The following is a 23,277-nucleotide window of genomic DNA, read 5'->3' as shown; positions in this document are numbered from 1 at the left end:
GGAAGGGTAAACGAGAAGAATTATTCCCAGAACACACATCTAGGGGTGAAAAACTGGAGCAGGACAACGAACCGAAGATTACAGTATTTTCTGTGCCTAAGCAAGGGCGTTGTACCTACAGTTCTAGACACAAGCATTTCTAGGTAAAGAAGAGGGAAACTGTATTAGTGTCATTGCCTCTGGAGGAGCTAGTTTATGTGTAAACTCTGGACACGTGTTGGTTTATATCACTGGCGTCAAGATTTAGTTCTCTGAGACTCTAGTCTAGAACTCTTAAATATTGGGTGTATTTTCTGTACTTAATTTTTTTTTTTAATTTTTATTTATTTATTTATTTATTTATGGCTGTGTTGGGTCTTCGTTTCTGTGCGAGGGCTTTCTCTAGTTGCGGCAAGCGGGGACCACTCTTCATCGCGGCGCGCGGGCCTCTCACTATCGTGGCCTCTCTTGTTGCGGAGCACAGGCTCCAGACGCGCAGGCTCAGTAGTTGTGGCTCACGGGCCTAGTTGCTCCGCGGCATGTGGGATCTTCCCAGAGCAGGGCTCGAACCTGTGTCCCCTGCATTGACAAGCAGATTCTCAACCACTGTGCCACCAGGGAAACCCTGTACTTAATTTTTAAAGATAAATAATTAGCAAATACACTCTTAAATTGGAAACTTATTTTTAAAAATAATTTAGAGTATATTTATAATAAAAAAATTTTTTTTTTTAATTTTTAAAAGTGGACTTCCCTGGCAGTCCAGTGGTTAAGACTCCATGGTTCAAATGCAGGGGGCATGGGTTCAGTCTCTAGTCAGGGACCTAGGATCCCACATGCTGCGTGGCGTGGCACAGCCAAAAAATAATTAACAAATTAACAAATAGAGAGTATTTAAAAGATTTAAATTTGCATATCTAATACCAGTTCAACCATGCTTATTTTATTAATGAAAACAGTGAGGCTGAGAGAGGTCCCGTTGTTTGTCCTCAGTCTAGGATTAAAGGCAGGACTCCCTAGACCCAGCCCTGTGCTTTTTGCAGGGAATTCAGTGGACAAGGATACCTTACTCTGCCTGCGTCTGTGTTACTGTATATGAACTGCTCTACATGAAGAGAACTTGCAAGCTTCTGAAGTACTTCAGAATGCTTATTACTTTCTCTTCCTATTCTGGTTTTTGTTCTGTTTTGTTTTGGGTTTTTTTTTAAGAAGTAACTCCTGGGACTTCCCTGGTGGCGCAGTGGTTAAGAATCCACCTGACCTTGTAGGGAACACGGTTTCGAGCCCTGGTCCGGGAAGATCCCACATGCCACGGAGCAACTAAGCCCGTGCGCCACAACTACTGAGCCCGCGTGCCACAACTACTGAAGCCCACTTGCCTAGAGCCCGTGCTCCGCAACAAGAGAAGCCACCACAGTGAGAAGCCCGCGCACTGCAACGAAGAGTATTCCCCGCTCGCCGCAACTACAGAAAGCTCACACACAGCAATGAAGACCCAACACAGCCAAAAATAAATAAATAATAAATAAATGAATTCATTAAAAAAAAAAAAGTAACTCCTCTTTCTCAGTTAACTGAAATATTCAAACCTGACACTCCATTTGCCATCCACTGAGCATGAGTGGAGATTCCCTATGCGTGGTCATTGCCGGCCCCAGTTGCTCAGTTCTAAGTAGGAATCACTTGTTCTTACCTGGCCAGCTCAGAGGCCAGGTGTCTGGGTCAAGACCTTCAAAATGCACCATCTCTCTTCCCTTTTCATTGAGTATTTCAGATAAAATCTGTTTCAAGTAAAACGTGTCTAAACCTTTACATCCCCTTGATTATTACCTGTAATAATATTCTTCTGCTTGCTTGGTTTGTGATAACAGGGAGAAATTGAATTTTCAAGTGGTTCACATGTCCATGATTATAATGGCTATTTTTGGTCTTGGAGATAAAACAAATGTTTCAGAAACCACCTTCAGATTATAAAAATATAAAAAATCCTGTTACCAGGATGAAACTGTGTTTAAAAATAAAGAAATAATCAGAATCACGGAAGTTAACTTTTCTGTAATTACAGATGAAGGTGAAGGGTAACCCAAATTGCCTGCAAACTAGTCCGACCAGGGGTTCTCGTTTTGAATAACCTCAGGGAAAGAGTCAGAAACTGTAGAGATTTTGCTGCAACATCTTGATTTCTAAAGTGCAGTTTTGCATATTTCTTTCGATTGTTGATTTGCTCCCCTTCTTGCCACACACACACACACACACACACACGCACAAATGTGCTAAGTTGCATTCATGTATTAACAGCTGCCACAAATGCTCTTGGTGCTCTGTAAATGAGATTTCTAGTGTGAAATCATTAATTGTGAGGTGTATCTTTTTTGTTTTTCAGAACACGGAAAGAGCAATCTTCAGGTAGCATCCTTAGAAGATGCAGAATGTCGCAGAACCAAGGAACGCCTTTCTAATGGAAACAGTCGTGTTTCAGCTTCCAAATCTTCCCGAAACATCCCAAGGAGACACACCCTAGGTGGACCTCGAAGTTCCAAAGAAATACTGGGAATGCAAACATCAGAGATGGATCGTAAGAGAGAAGCTTTCCTAGAACATCTAAAGCAGAAATACCCCCATCATGCCACAGCCATCATGGGCCACCAAGAGAGGCTGAGAGACCAGGTACAAATATGCTGCCATTTCACTCTGCAGAGCTCATTCTTTTTTTTTTTTTTTCCTTTTTCTTCCACTTTTATTGAGATATAATTGGCCTATGGCGCTGTACATTTAAAGCATACAGCATAATGATTTGACTTACATTCATCATGAAATGATTATCACAGAAAATTTAATGAACATCTATCATCTCATTTAGATACAAAATGAAAGAAATAGAAAAAAATTTTTTTCCCTTGTGATGAGAACTCTTAGGGTTTACTCTCTAAACAGCTTTCATATATAACCTACAACAGTGTTATTACGTTCATCATGTTTACTTTACATCCCGAGTACGTATTTATTTTATGACTGGAAGTGTGTACCTTTTGACCACCTTCATCCGATTCCCCCTCCCCGTGCAAAGCTCATTCTTTAATGAACATGAGGGAAAGTAAAGACCTTCAGTTTAAAGGGGAAACAAATAGTTGAGTGGATTGTGCCCACTGTTGCGTTGTCCCAGATCTCTTTGGGGGGTTATGGGAAGGAGGCAGATTGGTTTGACCCGACGGCTCAGACCTCTTTACCAGCAACAGTAAGAGAACCGGAGGTGAGAGAAGAGAGACCCGGAGAATATGCAGTTCCCCTAAAAGAGCGTCCCAGGTTCAACCACAAATACATGTAAAGTGCAGGCAATGCACGGGTATCACTTGACTGAGTAAAGCATGGGACCAACTAATGTGTACCCCGATAGCACTGAGTGCTGGGCACAGTGAATGAATGAATACATGCATACATACGTACATACATTTTTCAGGCTAAAACAGAGCATGCAAAGGGGTAGACTTGTGATAAACCCCTTTTCCTTAAAAAGCTGACATTAGGGTTTTGTTTCCTGCTCTTTTTTCTTTCCTAATCAGAGATGTTTTCCTTTTGCATGCTTGGCTTTCTGCTGTCATCAGCTACCTGTTTTCTCAGGTTATCTTGACAGCCATACAGATATCACCCGACTGTGGCTCAGGATGTTTTTGTTTCTTGTCTGTGTGTAGTTACTTTTTAGCAGACAGCGTGGGTTTGGGGTTACAGGAGATGGGGGGGGCCACCCTCCTCTGTACCCCTCACAGATAGGCGTCTCCATCTGTGGATGGAGACCATGGTAACGGAAGCAGAGCACACTTAGCCATAGGACTGGTCGGGGACAAGGGCAGGCTGTTAATTGATTTCGACACTAATTGAAATTAGTAGAGAGACAGGTAGAGACAAGCTCTGTGTTTTAAGTCTGCTCTCTTGCCAGTTAGTTACAAAAGCGATGTCTAACTCGGCTTTTGATCGTCCGTGGAAATGGAGATTGGCACCATCCCAAGTAATTTAAGTCTATACTTTATCCTCAATCTCCTGTGCCCCTTTAAATGGAAGCTTCTCTTCTATGAAATCTTTATCAGAGTGCCTAAAAATGTGAAATATGCCTCATGAACTGCATGTTGAAAAGTTCACATTCCCAAGAGGCAGTAGGCCCAGAAGAAGAGAAACAAAAGAAGAATCCGGGTTGATGTAGAGATGAGCAGATTAATTCTTCAGTAAATAAGAAAAGGATGGCCATCTTCATTTCAAGCATATATAGAAAATACGCCATTTTCTTTTATTTCTATTTATTTATTTTTTAAATTTATCTCCCCACCCCAGTTTTATTGAGATATAATTGACATATAACAAAAATACCTCTATTTTCTATTGATAGTTGGACACTATCCATTTAATCAATGGAGTTTGTGCCTCTCTCTGTGTCATAATATGTGAGGCATCGTACTTTATCCAGTGCTCTTCGGATTGAGGAAACTCAGGACAGTTACGATTATACAATTTGCTAAAGAAAAGTTGGAATTTGAATCTAGTTAAGTCTAAATCCTTGTTTAGTCCACTGTTCTATTAGTTGAAAATAATTGCGTATAGAGCAGATAGTATGGTCTGTGTATGGGGTGTAAGGGACATGGAGTGTGTGTGTGTGTGTGTGTGTGTGTGTGTGTGTGAGAGAGAGAGAGAGAGAAACAGAGATAGGGAGAGAGGAAGAGACTATAGGGACAGCAATCTGGGTGAAGGAGGCTAGAGAGTTGATTTGTGTTGAGTGAGGAAGGCAAATGTATATTTTTGAAGTTAAAATGTATTATTTTGCAAAGAAATATAGAAATTAGTCTGTCAAAAATGGTAAATTTTCCATTTAAAAATTTTTTCAATTGCTGTAACTGTTATTATTTGTGATGTCATAATTGTTGCTACTACCATGATGATGATGGCTTTGGATAAAGTTATTATATGGGGAGCCTAAAAATAACCAGAAGGTTGTAAAGGGCGATGGTGTCAAAAGACAAAGAGTAATGAATGTGGCTGAGTGGCCTCAAGCTCCAATCTCGTGTCACTTGCATCTCTGCCATAATGTAGTCTGGCCACGGCTGGTCAGCTGCCCCTTCGTTGGGTAATTTGAGATGAGTTCTTGTGTATTCCAAGCTGACTATCCAAAAGGGGAAAGGCTGTGATGCTGGATCTGTGTATACATTTTTCCTTCTGCTGCTGTGTTGCAAAGGAACCTTAATCAGCATTGTAAACATTAGAGAGACGCTTAGGTGACGACTTAGGAAATTCCTATGGACAGCACTTCACCTTCTGTCTTTTTCATTCTTTTTCTCCTACTGCCCATTTCCTCTTTCCTATCCTCTTCTCCACAACACCCTTTGTTCCTCCCTGACCTTCTGACAATGGATTATTCCAGGCTTCCTTTACAGGAAGATCACGTGACCGGCCATAAGGAGGAATGCAAATATCACAAGTCTGATGCACTTTCCAGATATGGAGTTTGTAAACACCACATACTCTTCTGGTGGCTGTTTTCTTGGTTGCTTTCCATAAAGGTGGCCTTAGTGAGAAGAGTGCCAGTGAGCGAAATCAAGAATAGCGTGACGAAAATGCTGTATCCGGTACTATACATGAAATATCTTGGTGCTAAGGGAATCCAGGTTCTGATTCCTTGGTATCAAACATCAGGAGAATCAGAGCACGCCTTATGTTTTGAAATATGAATTCAAACACTTGGAAGATTCCTGGTTGAAAACTTATAGTGGAGACTTTGAAAATAAGTCAGTCAAGAATTTTCTTCAGTCTAAATTATTGAAAAGCACAAAGGTTTCCTTTAGTCTCTTCTACTATCTTTAAAAAAATGCAGATGACAGTATTGCAGGATAGAGCTTATCTGCATATAGTAGACGGAATCTTTATTACTCCCCAGCAGACTCCTGTGAGGCGGTCAGGCTGTGAAGCTGCATCATCTGGCAGCGAAAGGCTTGGCTCTGGGGTCCGGCAGGACTGGGTTGGAATCCACTCTCCACCATATGCTCGGTGTATGATTTGGAGCTGATGACTTAATCTTTCTGTTTCAGTTACCTCATTTGTCAAGGGAAGATAATACCTATATCACAGAGTATTGAGAAAGAAAATGACGGATTCTCTTCCTGTTTCAGTGGCAGCGCTTAGCATTACAGTATTCTGATTTGTGATGTCCAAAAGAAGAGTCTCGGAGGCTCTTATTTTCAAATTAGTGTTTAAAGTCATTTCACTTTTTTATCAACACATATTTGAGTACCTGAAGGTGTTAATTTTTCCCATTGTCAGAGCACAATTTTGTTATATTTCTGAAATTCGCTTGTATTTTTCCTTCATTAAAAGCTTCAAATTTGGATTTCTTTCACTTATTCATCCCATATATATTTATTTGGCACCTACCATGGAAAAGGCATTGTGAGAAATACAGACAAAGAGGCACGGCCCCTGCCTTCAAGTCAGTAAAAGAAATAAGGCATTCACATGCAGAGACTAATCTTTCCAGATCCAGCCTAAATGTCACACCTGCTGAGCTGGTCATAGCATCTTGCAGTACCTGTATTGTAGCATCTAATTGTGCCTTTATTGTGCTTTTACTTATGTTTCTTCTCCCATCTAAAATATGCTTTTGGAGCAAGAACTTTGTCTGAATCACCTTTGTAAAGTCAGCATTTAAGGGAGCACGCAACCAAAATTAGGCATGATTAATTTTTGTTGAATGAATAAATGAACGAGTGAATATTTCTAATACAATTAGAATGTGATAGGTACCATTTGTTTGGTACAGATAGAGAGCGGTGGGGAATCCAGGGGTAAAGAGATTGATGACAGTTTGGTCAGTCAGAAGGGACTGAGGCTGAGAAGCTAAGGAAGGCTAAATAAACAATTACCCTCAAGTCAAGAAGCCAGCAGGTCGGCCAGGGTCTGAATTTCCCAAGTCTGTGGTCTCTCCATTTGTTATTGACCTTGGTGTTTGCTTCCTCTGCCTTTCATTTTTCTAAAGTTTTGATAACAAATTACATAGCTCACAGTGGGTCAGGCAATAGAGACATTAATTCCATTGCCATTTCTTTAAAAAGAGAAATTTTATTCAGTTCCCGAGCATATGAGATAACCATAGAAAATAGATTCGAGTATATATTTTACCTTGACAGAAAGTTACTTTTTTGAAATAGCTCTGAGTTCAGAAAGGTCTGTAGTTCAGCCATCTCTCTAGGTCATCGTCACTGTGTCACTCTACAGTTTGGAAATGCTCTTCTTTCATGTCTTTTCTAGTGAAGAAACAGATGTCCAACTGGCCTCTCTCCTACAGAAGCCAGCTGTCCGCTCCTAGTCTCAGAAACCCTTCTGAAAATAATTTTTCAGTCCTTATTCCTAGTTACACACAGAATTTCTATTTAACTAACTAGGTATATAGTATTCTACAGAGTATTAGTTTATGTGTATTCTTATATCTAATGTGGTCAAATCTTTGGAGGAAAGAGGAACACAGTCGGCCCTCCGTATCTGCGGCTTTCACATCCTTGGATTCAACCAACCGCAGATAGAAAATATTGGGAAAGAAAAATTCCAGAAAGTTTCAAAAAGCAAAACTTGAATTTACTGAGCTCTGGCAACTACTTCTATAGCCTTTGCATTATATTTACAACTATTTATATAACATTTCTATTGTATTAGGTATTATAAGTGACCGGGATGATTTATGGTATATGGGAGGACGTACATAGGTTATATGCTAATACTATGCCATTTTATGTAAGGGACTTGAGCATCTTTGGATTTTGGTATCCGAGGGGGGTCCTGGATCCAATCCCCCATGGCTCCCAGGGACCACTGTACATTTTAACTTAAAAGTCTAATGTGTTCTTCCATTCAGTACAAAGAGTGAGAGAACTATAAAGGTTATTTTCCTTTAACGTGAACATTGTGGAGGGTTAAAATAAGGAGATAAGTACATGAACAATGACAGTATCTGAAATGGGGTCCGTAAGTTCAGGAGGCATTTTGTCCGACCTGTCGCTGTCTCTGAGTGCCCCTCAGGTCTCCCTAGGTCTCTCTTGTGTGTCCGTGTGGAAATGACACTAGAGCTGTTTTCTCCGTTCCTGATGAGTTGGGCACCACTTCCACTGTCTACTGTATGTAGTCCAGCATATCTGGAGCCTGCATGTAATTATGCTGCCAACTGTGGAAGTGAAGATAAGGAAGATATCTATCAGTCTGTTTACTCAGAACCATCTCAAGTTCTAGTTCATGCTAGTCTTTTAAACAGCCTCTAAAGAACTTTATCCATTAGTGAAGAGCTGTACTATGGAACTTGGAACTAGAGTTTCAAGTTCAAGCTCAACATTATCCCTTCCTCCACTATGGAAGACAGTATGGAGTTTCCTTAAGAAACTGAAAATAGAGCTACCATATGATCCAGCAATCCTACTCCTGGGCATACATAGGAAAAGACAAAAACTCTAATTTGAAAAGATAAATGTACCCCAATGTTCATAGCAGCACTATTTACAATAGCTAAGGCATGGAAACAACCAGAGTGCCCATCAACAGTCAGTTGGTTTAAGATGTGGTATATATATGCAATGGAATATTACTCAGCCGTAAAGAAGAATGAAATAATGCCATTTGCAGCAATATGGATGGACCTAGAGATTATCATACTAAGTGAAGTAAGTCAGAGAGAGAAAGGCAAATATCATATGATATCACTTATATGTGGAATCTAAAAAATAATACAAATGAATCTATATACAAAACAGAAACAGACTCACAGACATAGAAAACAAACTTTTGTTTACCAAAGGAGAAAGGGAGGAGAGGAGGGATAAGTTAGGAAGATGGGATTAACAGATACAAGCTACTGTACGTAAAATAGATAAGCAACAAGGATTTACTGTATAGCACAGGGAACTATATTCAATATCTCATAATAACCTATAATGGAAAATAAGCTGAAAAAACATATATATATAACTGAATCACTTTGCTGTACACCAGATACTAACACAATATTGTAAATCAACTCTACGTCAATTAAAAAATAAACATCCATTCCTTTGACTGACATCTCCTTATCAGATGGTATATAACTGATTTTGTCAAGAATCATGAAAATCACACAGTTAAAGACAGAAGACAAGAGAAGTCTTAACTGCATTTGAATCAGAAGAGCAGGTATTAAGAAGTGAGCACTGCTTCCAGGTGGTAGAATGAAGGCATTCTTACTCCTGTTCCTTAGTAACTCACTGAGAACAATTAAGGGTATCAACAATGGAAAGAAAGAGGGGGGGAAAAAAAAACAAAAAACCTCTGTCTTGCAAAAAACAAGGAAATTATCAGGACCTATGGAATGTTTCTGTGAAGTATACACAGAATGTAGAAAGTGAAATAGTTTTTAAAAAGCAAAGTGTGCTACCAACTATTTGTATGATCTTGACCTTACCTTCAGTAGAGGAAGCTTTCTGGATGAAAAGCCAAGTTCATAGATGAGAGGAGGCAGTGTTACCAGATCAAAATACTGCCAGTCGCAGGGAGCCTGTGATTTCAAGGGCTGTGCTCTGTGCCTCCCAGACGAAGAATGAGGGTAACACGATTTTAGGGCAAAGCAAGTAACATATTATTGTGGGGAAGGCGTTTGATGTCACAAATCACAGACGAGGGTGCAGGTTACCTCTGCTGACTTCTCCCCCCTGCATGCTAGCTTTCAGTAGCTGGCTGGCCCCATTCAAATGGGAGTTATAAAGAGAAAGGAGTCAAGAAGAGAGGTATACCTTACAACTGATGTGTTAATCAGGATGGTCTTGCTTATGCTGCATAACAAGTAAACCCTGTAGGTTTTCTGATATGACACAAAAACGTTTTATTTCTCATGCACACAAAGTCAGTTATTTGCACACCTCTCCAGAGAAGCTGTCCTTGCAATGACTTTGTGGTTCAGGCTATAACCATGGTGTGGTGATGCCATCTTAACACATGGATTCCAAGTCACCATGACAGGGAAAGAGAGAGCCAATGGTTCTGCACAGCCTCTTAAATATGTTGGCCCAGAAGTGGCATCTGTCACTTCCCTTCACCATAGCATCTTGGTTCTAGCACCTACAGGGATATTTGGTTTATGCAGATTTTGGCTGTGGAATTTAGTTTCAGAAAGAAATCCTCCCCCACCCCAATTTCCTTATATTAGCTTTCCCAAATGTAATGAATGGTTTTATCTACTTTGTTGTACATAACACTTTATGCCTACCTGTACACTAGAATCAATCACATTTATATGTAATATAAATATATTAACATATATTTACATCTGCATATAATGGCACCTTTTTTCATTGAAGTATAGTTGATGTACTATATATATATATATTTGTTTTTTGGGTTTTTTTATAAATTTATTTATTTTATTTATTTATTTTTGGCTGCATTGGGTCTTCGTTGTTGCGCACAGGCTTTCTCTAGTTGTGGCGAGTGGGGGCTAACTCTTCGTTGCAGTGCATGGGCTTCTCATTGTGGTGGCTTCTCGTGTTACAGAGCACAGGCTCTAGGCACGCGGGCTTGAGTAGTTGTGGCTCGTGGGCTCTAGAGTGCAGGCTCAGTAGTTGTAGCGCACGGGCCCAGTTGCTCCGCGGCGTGTGGGATCTTCCCAGACCAGGGATTGAACCCGTGTCCCCTGCATTGGCAGGCGGATTCTTAACCACTGCGCCACCAGGGAAGTCCCCTATATATATTTCTTGGCTGCCCTGCATGGCTTTTGGAATCTTAGTTCCCTGAACAGGGATCCAACCCGTGCCCCCTGCAGTGGAAGCATGGAGTCCTAACCATTGGACCGCCAGGAAAGTCCCGATGTACCGTATTATATGTTACAGGTGTACAAGATACTGAGCCACAATTTTTAAAGGTTGTACTCCATTTATAGTTATTACAAAATATTGGCTATATTCCCTGTGTTGTACAGTATATCCTCGTAGCTTTTTTTATCCATAATGGTTTGTCTCTCTTAATCCCCATGTAATGACATCTTTAGACTTATTTTTGATGAATTTAATTGTGTCATAGCAGAACTTCTATCACACTGGATCACGCCTCATGCCATGGATTTCAGGCTATCAGTTTATACCTTGGGGATAGATGTAGTCCCTCCTTCATGTATGAAAAGCTCCAAATTAATCAAATTTTTGTCTATCCCATTTGTCTTAACCCTGATCAACCCAGATATGTGAAGTGTTCAAAATTCACAAATATGCATTGATATTCATGGATCAATGTATCAGCAAAGCCTGGAAGGGAAGGCTAATGGGAACTACAGATACTCTAAGACCATAGACATAGTGGAGGGCTTGGGATCTGGTAAAAGGCTAACATTGTAGGGGGATAGGTTTTGTACAATTATGCATGTTTTGTAAATAAATAAATACACAAATGAAAAGCTTATAAGTTATAGTAAAGGAGATAGACCCCCAGCTAAGAATTTCCTCTTTAGAGCTATTACTTTATCCTAATCCAAAGTGGAAGATGACAGTAGAATAGCCATGTTTAGCATCAGAAACATATTTAGCTGTTTAAACTAATGACCGAATTGGGGTTTACAGACCAATTTCTTGCCTAAATCTTAAGGGAAGAGGAAACAACTTCTTGGCAGTTAAGAAATCTAATACAGTGTATGCAGAGCAAATAATAATACCAAGTCAAAACAGGAAGAGGGAAGAAATACCCTTACACAGACTGCCGTGCACGTAGAGAATCTTAGTTAAATGTTCAGCTTTTCTTTAGCACTGTTTTCTCAGCTGTTATTTATCGTGGTGGAAAAGTGGAGAAGACTTACAAGGACTACAGATTATTGGCAGCCGCCAAAATTGTGACACCGTTGCAATTTACACATATAAGTATAGTCCATCCTCCCCCAAACCCAGTAGGGTAGGCACTGTTTATTATGAACTTTATTTAACAGAATGGCACAGAGCAGTTAGATCTTGCCCAAAGTGACACAGCAGGTAGGTAGCAGCACCAGGACCTGGGTGTGGGAGCCTTGCTCTTACCCTCCAGATTATCCCATCTTTCTGATGGGTGACAGAATCCAAAGATACTCCAAAACATTGAAGAAATAAGGAAGGACTGGAATGGGGGAGCAGTTTGCCCAGCATCAATATGTAAGAAATTCAGTGGTGATCCCAGAATGGCTGAAGTACCAGCCTCCTGATTAGATCAGCCTTTAATCAGTTTGGGGAAGAAAAGGAATTTGGCACAAGAGAAGCAATGGCATCAATCATGGTGTGTATCTGAGAAAGGTAGAAATTGAGAAAATGTTTCTATTGCCAGAGCAGTGCCTCCAGATGAAAGGAGCACATGTCATAACGGGATTACACAGTGTATTTGGAGAATGTATATTAGTGTATGTGTGAGTATGTGTTTAATGAACTACCAGAGGCTTGTGAATAAAGAATATGATAGGACTGAAAGAATCAGTATAAAAACATTTCTTGTTCTCAGAAATTGCAAATACTATTAGATATGTCAAAGGGAAACAATAGTCATCTAAAGTTGGATGTGATGGAAAACAACAGTAAAAAAATATGCAGAAGGAGCGCTGTGATACTTAACAGATGATGCTACTCAAGGGACCAGATGAAGGAGCTGGCCTGGAAATACTTCCCAGAAGACTGATATTTTGCATTGTGGCTTAGAGGGTGGGGGAGGTGTATTTCAGCAGATTTGGAAGATTACGTGGTACGATGTGTGGCACGGACTCAGTGAAAAAAGACTAAATTCAAGGGGGTGTAGTTTTTACTTGTAAACTTGACATCCAGTTTACATTAATCATACAGGATACAGAAAAAGAGAGAAAGAATACTGAATGTGGGGATCATTCATAACGCATGGCTTTTGATCCATGTTTAATTGGGTGCCACCAACCCCCACGTTAGCTTTCATTTTAATTAGTGTTGTGGAAGAGCAGGAGAACACATCTTGAGAGCAGTGCTATATTAAGAAGGGCTTTCCGAAAAAAAAAAAAAAGAATCAAAATAAGATTCTACTGGAAAATCTGCTGAAGGGTGCCTGGGAGTAGGTGGGAAAGTTGGGGGAAGTCAAGAACTGAAGTAGAGCTGTGCAGTGGCAGGAGACACCTGGGAAGTGGTAATCAGTAAAACCTAGAGAAAATCGCCACCAAAGTAGATGGAAATTTTGGTATTGAGGAATCGGAAAAAGACCGGTGTGATGCAGTCCACACATTGATGCAGAAGTTATATTGCAAACGTCTGAATTGTCCTAACTCTCCTCACTCATCAAGCTCACTTCTTCGCCGTTATTCATCCTTCCCCCTGCAGTGTTTTCTTGGATTAATCCAGTCAAATGGTTACTTATCATGGTCCTACGCTATGAGCTTGGCATTGGGCAGTATGTAAAAAATACAAAACACAACACCTGCCCTGCCAAGTGTACATCGCTTTAGTGGAAAGAGTACCAACTTTTGGATCCGACATGAGTGAGTTGAAACATGCTAAGACACTCAGCTGTGTGACCGCAGGACAGTCAGTCTGTTTCCCTGAGGCTTTTTCTTAACCATAGAAATGAGACAGATAATAGTGTTGGGGTGCTGATTACATGAGATAATATATCTCTACTGTAGCAGGTGTTGAATGCATGTCAAAACTCTTCTCATCAAGGAGAGCATTCTCCTGGGGAAGTCAAGGCCAGTGCCATTAGCGCAGCACGAAACAGTGTACGTTCTCAATGGCAATGATCGAGACCAGCATTTTGTAAAAGTATGTTCTACAGAATCCTAGATCCCTGGGCTGTTAATAGCTGTTTGGGGAATGGGGAGAAAGTTTCTAATTTGGGGACATTCTTGGTTAACCACAGTTAAATGAATTTCTACATTGCAGGGCTGGTCAGATCTTTTAATATGCCAGAAGGCATTGTGAATCCCAGGTTGGAGATTTGGGAGCAGGTGGGTGAGGAATGAAGTAGGCAGTGTTTCCCAAACCTATTTGCTGAATAATTATTGTTGGGGACTCTTGTTTCATGGGACACATTAGAAAGTGGTGGAATGTTATGAGAAAGCTTGTATTCAGAGCAGTGGGAGATTTCAGAGAGGGAAGGTTTCATACAGGAGATCAGATGTTGAATGGAATCTCATGGAATGATTGAGGGTCTTGGCGACAGGAGACTATCCTAATTATCTATTTCCTCAATGCCCAGTATATAGTAGGTATTCAGCAAATATCTATGGCAAGGTTATTGACAGATTACGATCTGAATGATATGATGAAGATGTGGAGACATCCTGATGGAGGGGAGTGGCCAGGAGAGGCAGTGAGGTGACAAGAATGGAGGTGGCTCCCTGGTGAGTCAGTGAGTAGGCCAGTCTAAGTGAGGTGGGAGTGCCATTTGGACAAGGGGGGGGGGAGGTCAGTGGAGTTAAGTAAAGGGAAGTCAGATTGTGCTGGACCTTGAATGTCCAGCAGAAAGCTCAGAATGGCAGGCACAGGGTACCGCTGTAGCCTTGAACCCGGAACTGGAATAAAAGCCAAGTTTGAAGGTTAGCTTTCCAGTGCTATGCAGGAGGGACCATGTGAAAAGCCTGGGTGCTGGCTGGAAGCGGATGGAGTGTCCCGGTGGCTGTGATAAGGTCCAAGGTAGTGGCAGTAGGCATGGTACTCAGCCGGAATGGAAGGATGATGACACATCAGATATTCGAATGAAAAAATGAGAATGGGGACTTCCCTGGTGGCGCGGTGGTTAAGAATCTGCCTGCCAATGCAGGGGACACGGGTTCGAGCCCTGGTCTGGGAGGACCCCGCATGCCGCAGAGCAACTGAGCCCGTGCGCCACAACTACTGAGCCTGCACTCTAGAGCCACAACTTCTGAGCCCGTGTGCTGCAATTACTGAAGCCTGCGTGCCTAGAGCCCATGCTCTGCAACGAGAGAAGCCACCGCAATGAGAAGCCCATGGACCACAGCGAAGTGTAACCCCCACTCGCCGCAACTAGAGAAAGCCCGCGTGCAGCAACAAAGACCCAACGCAGCCAAAAGTAAATAAATAAATAAATAAATTTTTTTTAAAAAGAAAAGAAAAAATGAGAATGACTTGGCGACTCATTAGAGAAGGAAGAAGGTACGAAGAACTGCAGCGGTGTAGCAGAAAGGCAGGAACACCCAGGGAGGCCTGGTTTCTGGTTCCCAAACCCCAAGACCTGGTTTCTGGTTCCCACTCTTCTCCCACCTGTGCCAGCTCCTTGTGCAAGTCACTAAGCTGTCTGCATCCGTCCATATTGTGTGACCCACTGAAGATTTAGAGAAGTACCACTGAAGGTTACAGCCACCATCACAAGAGGAATGGGGAGAAAAGGACACCAGTGTTAACTCTTGGGATCTGATGTTGGAGGTGGAATATGGGGGGGAAGATCTGGTCGGAAGCTCAGTGGATTTTCTGACACAATTCTATAGTGTCTTCCTTCTGAAAGGCTCTCAGATTTGCCCTCGCAGGGCCCCGCTTTGCACCAGCCTCATTCTGCATTCCCATCTCGGCATCTTTGTCGTGTCCGGCCTTTTCTTTCTCCTTCCCTTGCCCTAATCTGAGGTTTTCAGACCTTGCGCAGGTGTGAAGGTGAATCGTGAAGAGTGAGTTAATGTCGTGGGCTGTCGGATGGAGCTTTGAACCGAGGTGTTGATTTTGACAGAGTGTGGAGGGAGATGCAACTTACTGCAATTAAGTAAGAGGCCTCGCTCCATCTCCTGCTTGCACCTAAGATGTACTTAGGGGTTAATGAATGTGTGAGGACTTTGTTTCATGAGTACTTACTGAGACCACCACTGGGGCAGTCAACAGTTCTACTCGGACAGCACCGAGATGCTGAGGGGAGAGCAGGTGGTTGGTGTAATACTTTAGGTAGCGATGTACCTGAGAAAGGAGCAGGTGTATGCACTGTAATTACTGCGGGTGGATTCCATCTTTTGGGTCCTTCTGCCTCCCTCTATCCCTCCTTTCCCATTCCTTTGTTCCTTCTTTCTTTCCTTTTAGCTTTTAAACATTTCAGTTAGACCGGAACATTCTCATATATGAAAGAGTGCTGAATATTAAAAGTGTGAGAACCGTTGCTCTTCCAAGTCAGCCGTGTACTTGTCCCATCTCTGTGATTCTTTCTCCAGCTGCTCTGTACAACATCTGTTTTACTTCTGGTCAAGTACCAGGAAGCTTAGTGCCCATACAGGCTTCTAGAGAACAAATGTCATTTGTGTACTCTCTTGGGTTTACCTGCTTTATTCGTTATTTCAAAGAATCAGTTTGCATTTATTTTTCTTTTCCATATTATTTGTTTGCTATCTTGTTACTCTCAGCTTTTATTATAGTTAATGGCCTTTTCCTAGTTTTTTAAGTTATCATCGTTGTCTTTTATACTTTCTTAGAATGTGTATTGAGTTCACTTATTTTTAGTATTTCTTATTTAATAATGAAGGCATTTAAGGGCAAATATTTCCTGACGCCAACTTGGGCCATGTCCTGCAGGGGTTTTTTTTTGGTTTTTTTGTTTTGTTTTTCTTTTTGTTTTTGGCTGCACCGTGCAGCTTTCAGGATCTTAGTTCTCTGACCAGGAATTGAATCCCGGCCCTGGCAGTGAGAGTGTGGAGTCCTAACCACTGGACCACCAAGGAATTCCCTGTCCTGCAGTTTTGTATGAAATATTTTCTGTTTCATTGTTTAAAGAAAGGTGAAAATTACAGTTTTGATTTTTCTCTTTTATTTAAGGATTGCCCAGGAATATTTCATTTCCAAGTAGTTGAGATTGTCAGTATTTATTTATAATTTCACTGGATGTGATCAGAGAATGCAGTCTGTAAAGTTCCTACTTTTAAATTTGTTTAAGGATTTGTTAAAAAACATTTTTTTGAATAGTCAAATAGGCAGTCAATGTAAGTATGCCATAAATATTCACGGAAAATTACCTATTTTATGTTTTTTATATATGCCCCTGCATGCACATATATATGTCAGGTTTCTTGTTGTTGTTTTGTTTGTTTGTTTGTTTTTTAGGTTTGTTGTTTTTATCACTCATTGTTTCTCAGTCCTTATTTTGTTATTCTACTGCTATTCAGTTTTAAAGTATAATAAAATCACTCACTATACTTGTATTTTTATCCTGTTTTTGCATTCTTTTTTTTGGGGGGGGTTTGTTTATTTATTTATTTATTTATTTATTTATTTATTTATTTATGGCTGTGTTGGGTCTTCGTTTCTGTGCGAGGGCTTTCTCTAGTTGCGGCAAGTGGGGGCCATTCTTCATCGCCGTGCGCGGGCCTCTCACTATCGCGGCCTCTCTTGTTGCGGAGCACAGGCTCCAGACGCGCAGACTCAGTAATTGTGGCTCACGGGTCTAGTTGCTCCACGGCATGTGGGATCTTCCCAGACCAGGGCTCGAACCCGTGTCCCCTGCATTGGCAGGCAGATTCTCAACCACTGCTCCACCAGGGAAGCCCCTGTTTTTGCATTCTTAAGAATTTTTGCTTTATAGGTTTTTAGTTGTTTTATTTGTTGCAAACAAATTTGCGATGATTAGCCCTTCTTCCTAAATTATGTCTTTTTACATTCTGTTTAGTGTGTGGTTAACTTTTCTTAATATTAACATTGTCACTCTTGCTTTAAACTTGTTTGCATTTGTCTGGTATGTTTTACCCATCTATTTTCAAATTTTATTAATGAGTATGTATTAGAAATGACATATAACTTGGCTTGCTTTTTTAGCCTAATGTATCCGTCTTTGTCTTTAATGGGAAAATTCAGTCCTTTGATATCTAGTGTAATAACCAATGGACTTGATTATATTCCTTCATCTTAATTTGATAGCAAATATGTTTATTCTTTATTAAATACCATTCACACTCACTAATACTAAACAGTTACTCAAGTTTTAGTCTTGGGACTTCTCTGGTGACGCAGTGGTTAAGAATCCACCTGCCAATGCAGAGGACACGGGTTCGAGCCCTGGTCTGGGAAGATCCCACATGCCGCGGAGCAACTAAGCCCATGCACCACAACTACTGAGCCTGCACTCTAGAGCCCGCGAGCCACAACTACTGAGCTCGCGTGCCACAACTACTGAAGCCACACTCCTAGAGCCTGTGCTCCACAACAAGAGAAGCCACCGCAATGAGAAGCCCGCACACCGCAACGAAGAGTCACCCCCGCTCGCCGCAACTAGAGAAAGCCCGCGTGCAGCAACGAAGACCCAATGCAGCCAAAAATAAATTAAAAAAAAAAAAAAGTTTTAGTCTTGACAGACCGCACTTGCCATGACAGTAGGAGCTCCAAGTGAAAATGACTGTTACACAGTCAGAGATAGAAGAGGACCAGGACCTGAGCCAGGAAACAAGACTGGACAGAAGCGTACTGGCAGTATCTGCTTGATTAGGGTTCTTCAGAGAAACAGAACCATAGGTTAGAGATAGAACAAGAGTGAGCATGAGAGAAAGAGACTGATTCAGTTTAAGGACTTGGCTCCCACAGTTGTAGGGAGTGGTAAGTTTGAAATCTTTAGAGCAAGCTGGGAGGTTGGAAATTGAGGTACGAGTTGATGTTGCTGCCTTGAGTCCAAGATCGGCAGGCTGGAAACTCAGGCAGGGTTTCTGTGTTACAGTGTTGAGGCAGAATTCCTTTTTTGGGAACTCTAAGTCTTTGCTCTTAAGGCAAAGGCTTTGACTGGATGAGGCCCACCCACACTATGGAGGGCAATCTGACTCAAAAGTGTGCTGACTTAAATGTTAATCACATCTAAAAATACCATCACAGCAGCATCTAGACAGTTGTCTGACCAAACAACTGAGCACCATAGTCTAGCCAAGTTGACACATAAAATTAATCATCACCTCAGTACCATAGAAAAAGCTGACTAAATGTGAATGGATAATTTCTAAAGCAAATGACATCTACAAACAAAAACAGAACCACAGATCAAGGACTTAGCATTAGGCAATTACCACAGTTGGTTTCCATTGTTTCATTAAAAAATCCAAGTGTTCTTAAGCTTTTGGTGATACTCTATAGTGTGCTCTTGATTTACAAAATGTATCCTTGTTTTATTCTTTTTAATGTTGGTCAGTTTTTCTTTACACCAGAACTTCAGGTTGAAGATGCTCTTTGAGAGTGGGCTGTTTTGTTAACCTTATCTGTTTCGTAGTGGTGCTGTTGGTCTCAGGGTTATGAGCTGTAACATGTTAATCCTGCTCCGTGAAGTCCTTGCAGACCTCCACACAGCCCAAAGCTAAACAAATGCCACTGCTCCACTGACGCTGCTATGCTGATGGAGTAGCTCGGTCTGGACTGTTCCAGCCCCCATACCAGCTGTTGACTTGGTATATATGAGAGGACGTGCAGAGAGTCTGTGTTGCCCTTTACAATCCAGTATAGTCAACATTCCTTATCTGCGGGTTTTGCATCCATGGATACGGAGGGCTGACTGTACTACACCATTGTGTATAAGGCACTTGAGCATCTGCAGATTTCGGTGCCCACGGAGGTCCTGGAACCAGTCACTGGTGGATAACAAGGGACGGCTGTATATATTTTCAGATGAGTCTGCTAAATAAATCTTTTCAGCATAGCTTAGTTTAGTTACTATTTAATATCTCCAATTATAAGCAAATTTTTTTATTGGAGCATAGTTGATTTACAATATTGTGTTAGATTCAGGTGTACAGCAAAGGGATTCAGTTATAAATATGTGTATATATATATTTTTCAGACTCTTTTACATTATAGGTTATTATAAGGTAATCAATATAGTTTCCTGGGCTATACAGTAGGGCCTTGTTGTTTATTTTGTATATAGTAGGGTGTATCTGTTAATCTCATACTCCTAATTTATCCCTCCCCCCTTCCTCTTTGGGAACCATAAGTTTGTTTTCTATGTCTGTGAGTCTGTTTCTGTTTTGTAAATAAGTTCATTTGTGTTACTTTTTAGATTCCACATTTAAGTGATATCATATATTTGTCTTTCTCTGTCTGACTTAGTATGATAATCTCAAGGTCAATCCATGCTGTTGCAAATGGCAAAATTTTCATTCTTTTTCACAGTTGAGTGATATTCCATTGTGTGTGTGTCTGTGTGTGTGTGTGTGTGTACCACATCTTCTTTATCCTTCATCTGTTGATGGACATTTAGGTTGCTTCCAAGTTTTGGCTATTGTAAATAGAGCTGCTTATGAACACTGAGGTGCATGTATCTTTTCAAATTAGAGTTTTCACAGTTTCTGGATAGATGCCCAGGAGTGGGATTGCTGGATCATATGGCAGCTCTCTTTTTAGTTTTTTAAGGAACCTCCACTGTTTTCCACAGTGACTGTACCAATTTACATTCCCACCAACAGTGTAAGAGGGTTCCCTTTTCTCCACACCCTCTGCAGCATTTATTGTTTATAGACTTCTTAATGATGGCCATTCTGACCAGTGTGAGGTGACGTCTCATTGTAGTTTTGATTTGCATTTCTCGAATAATTAGCGATGTGGAGCATCTTTTCATGTACCTGTTGGCCATCCGTATGTCTTCTTTGGAGGAATGTCTGTTTTGGTCTTCTGCCCATTTTTTGATTGGATTATTTGGATTTTTTGATACTGACTTGTATGAGCTGTTTGTATATTTTGGAAATTAAGCCCTTGACGGTCACATCATTTACAGATATTTTCTCCACATCTGTAGGTTGTCTTTTTGTTTTGTTTATGGTTTCCTTTGCTATGCAAAAGCTTATAAGTTTGACTAGGTCCCATTTGTTTATTTTTGCTTTTACTTATTTTGCCTTGGGAGACTGATCTAAGAAAATATTGCTACGATTCTTGTCAGAATGTTTTGCCTGTGTTCTCTTCTACAAGTTTTATGGTGTCATGTCAATTATAAGGAGTTTTATTAAACTAGGGATAGCAGTGCCTAGTGGTTAAGCACATGCGTTTTGGTGGGTTTTTTATTTTATTTTATTTTATTTTTTTGGCTGTGCCACGCAGCCTGTGGGATCTTAGTTCCCCAACCAGGGGTCAAACCCGTGTCCCCTGCAGTGGAAGCGTGGATTCGTAACTACTGGACCACCAGGGAATTACCAAGCACATGAGTTTTGGATTCCAATCTTGGATCTGCCTGGATTCAAACCAAGATTCCAACCCTTAGTAGCCATCACTCAAATTACCTAACCTCTCTTAGGCTCACTTTCCCTTTCTCAACATGGGGATATCCATCATTCTTGCATCATACTACTGTTATGAGGCTTAAATGACATAAGGATTGGTTATTTTCATTATGAAAGTACTATTTTTTTTCTACTCAAAAGTGGTATTCCTTTTCTACGTGACACTTCTAACTCATGTTTTTAAGAAACAAAAATTCAGGCCATCAGTGGTGAAAGCCAATGTCTTTCCCAAGTTATTTGTGTTCCTATCTTTCCATGGACTTTTTCAGTGAGCAGTTTTCTATGTCTGTTATAAAGTAGGTTTGATGAAACAAATTCAAGAGAAAGAATTTATATGCCATCCAAGTCCATCATGGATACCTAAAATGTTGCTAAATGTAGAAACAAAATAGCCCAGGAGTATGCATATATTGAGCTTTGACTGGGTTACTGTGGTGCTAAGTTGCTATCAGGCAAATCGCAATGCTGCAATGCTGTTAAAGCTTCGTCCTACTTGATGGTTTCCTCATTTTGGGGATGGTAGGAAAAATCAGAAATAGACTGGTCACCTTTCAGCAAATCTTGGCCTTTCTGCACAGCCCTCACATGTGTTGTCCTTACTGCCGAGATTACTGCTCAAAACTTTCCCCACTCTAAATAGCTCAAGATTGTCACATATCATAATGATGTCATTGTTTGGGTTACAGAGTCTTCGGTCAGTGATGAATGAATGGGTTAATCAAGCTGCTTTCACATCTGAGTTATTTGTGGGACTGTCTCCACTTGCCTGACTTTCAGATTCTGACTCTTCTCCCTCTCTTTTCCAAGCTTGAATTCAGTAAGTAAAAGCTGAGATATTGTCATTTCCTAAATAACCCAAAGGGAAGATCTGGCATAATTTATAAGCACTCTGATGGCTGCATCAACTCTCCCATGCTCCTCTCCCTAATGGAACTTTGAGGAATAACCCTAACTGAAAAGAGCCTCCACTCCATCTTTGAATTTCACCGAACAAAGCCTAGATCTGGTTATTTCTTGTTTTTGTTTGTTTCGCATTGTTTGTGCCCCACTGGGTAAAGCACGAGCGTGGCCTTCATCTGGATGTGTTTTCATCTCACAGAGGCAGTAACTGAATCTCTGACATAGTCTTGCCTCCGAGGAGTGTTCCAACTTGGGCTGCTATCTTAAACCCGTGTAGTTCTCGGTTCCCTTAGAAGGTAATGTCCCATCTGTGGACTGTGAAGGATGGCGATGCAAAACTCTCAGAAGAGTCAAGGCTGGGGATCCAAAGTATCTACTGTTCCTTCCATGCAAAGAGCCATTCTGAGTTTGTGAAGATGATGCTTTTACCTATGACCCTCTCTGCAAATACCTGGGCCGCTTCAGCACGGGGCCGGGGAGTGGGGGGGTTAGTATTTGCTCTCTGACCTTTGAGGACAGAGTTCTTGAGCCTGTTTCAGTTTGCAGCAGGAGCTATGGCAGATTAGCGCAGACTGCCCTCCCAGCCCGTGCTGCTCCCAGGACCCTGCAGTGTTATAGTAGATGCTACTGGAAGCTGCCTTCAGGTGCTTCCCAGCTCCCTGCTCAGCCCCACTGAAGAATTTTCCATGATGGCATTTGACAGCCATTTGACAATATTATTATAAATTCTCACAGATTTGGAGGAAGGTCCCATTCAAACCTTTCTGGTATCTTGATATCATGGATCTTGGACTTGGGGGCATGTGGTGTGTCTGGGGTGAATTTAGAGGTGAGAAGAGAAGGTGCTGAGCCCAGTGTCACCAAGAGGGGTTGGGCACAAATTTGGGGACTCCATAAAATTTGGGATAGTGAAAAGTGAATGAATGAAAGAAGGATTGAATATCTTAGAGTCTAATGACCCTTCCCAAGAAAAGTCAAGAACATGGATTTCAGTGCTATTGTGGTAACATATATAAACTAGGACAAACGTACAAAAGATGTGAGTATGTTAGGAAAGAGTTAAAAAAATTCTCAACACCTTCTCCTACCACCTCTGCAAACACAGAGGCCAAGAGAAAATGCACACACACACACACACACACACACACACACACTCTCTCTCTCTCTCTCTCTCACATTCCAGCAAAGAACCTGTTTTGCAAGTTTTGCTGGTAAAAAGCAGG

At 41.1% G+C, this 23,277-nt stretch overlaps 1 protein-coding gene across 21 annotated transcripts in view; it reads left to right on the top strand.

Moving 5' to 3' along the window:
- KIAA1217 (KIAA1217 ortholog) overlaps positions 1-23,277 on the top strand; it is a 494,732-nt gene that overhangs the window by 174,138 nt on the left and 297,317 nt on the right. For all 21 annotated transcript variants that reach the window (XM_059910993.1, XM_059911016.1, XM_059910959.1 and 18 more), the window contains exon 2: positions 2,363-2,646. In XM_059910993.1, the coding sequence (XP_059766976.1) occupies positions 2,533-2,646 (114 nt within the window). In that variant the 5' untranslated portion in view covers positions 2,363-2,532. The remainder of the gene's footprint in view (positions 1-2,362; positions 2,647-23,277) is intronic.

This window comes from Balaenoptera ricei, chromosome 2 (genome assembly GCF_028023285.1).
Source record: "Balaenoptera ricei isolate mBalRic1 chromosome 2, mBalRic1.hap2, whole genome shotgun sequence".
Classification (NCBI taxonomy): Eukaryota; Metazoa; Chordata; class Mammalia; order Artiodactyla; family Balaenopteridae; genus Balaenoptera; species Balaenoptera ricei.
This window is presented reverse-complemented; position numbering and strand designations above follow the sequence as displayed.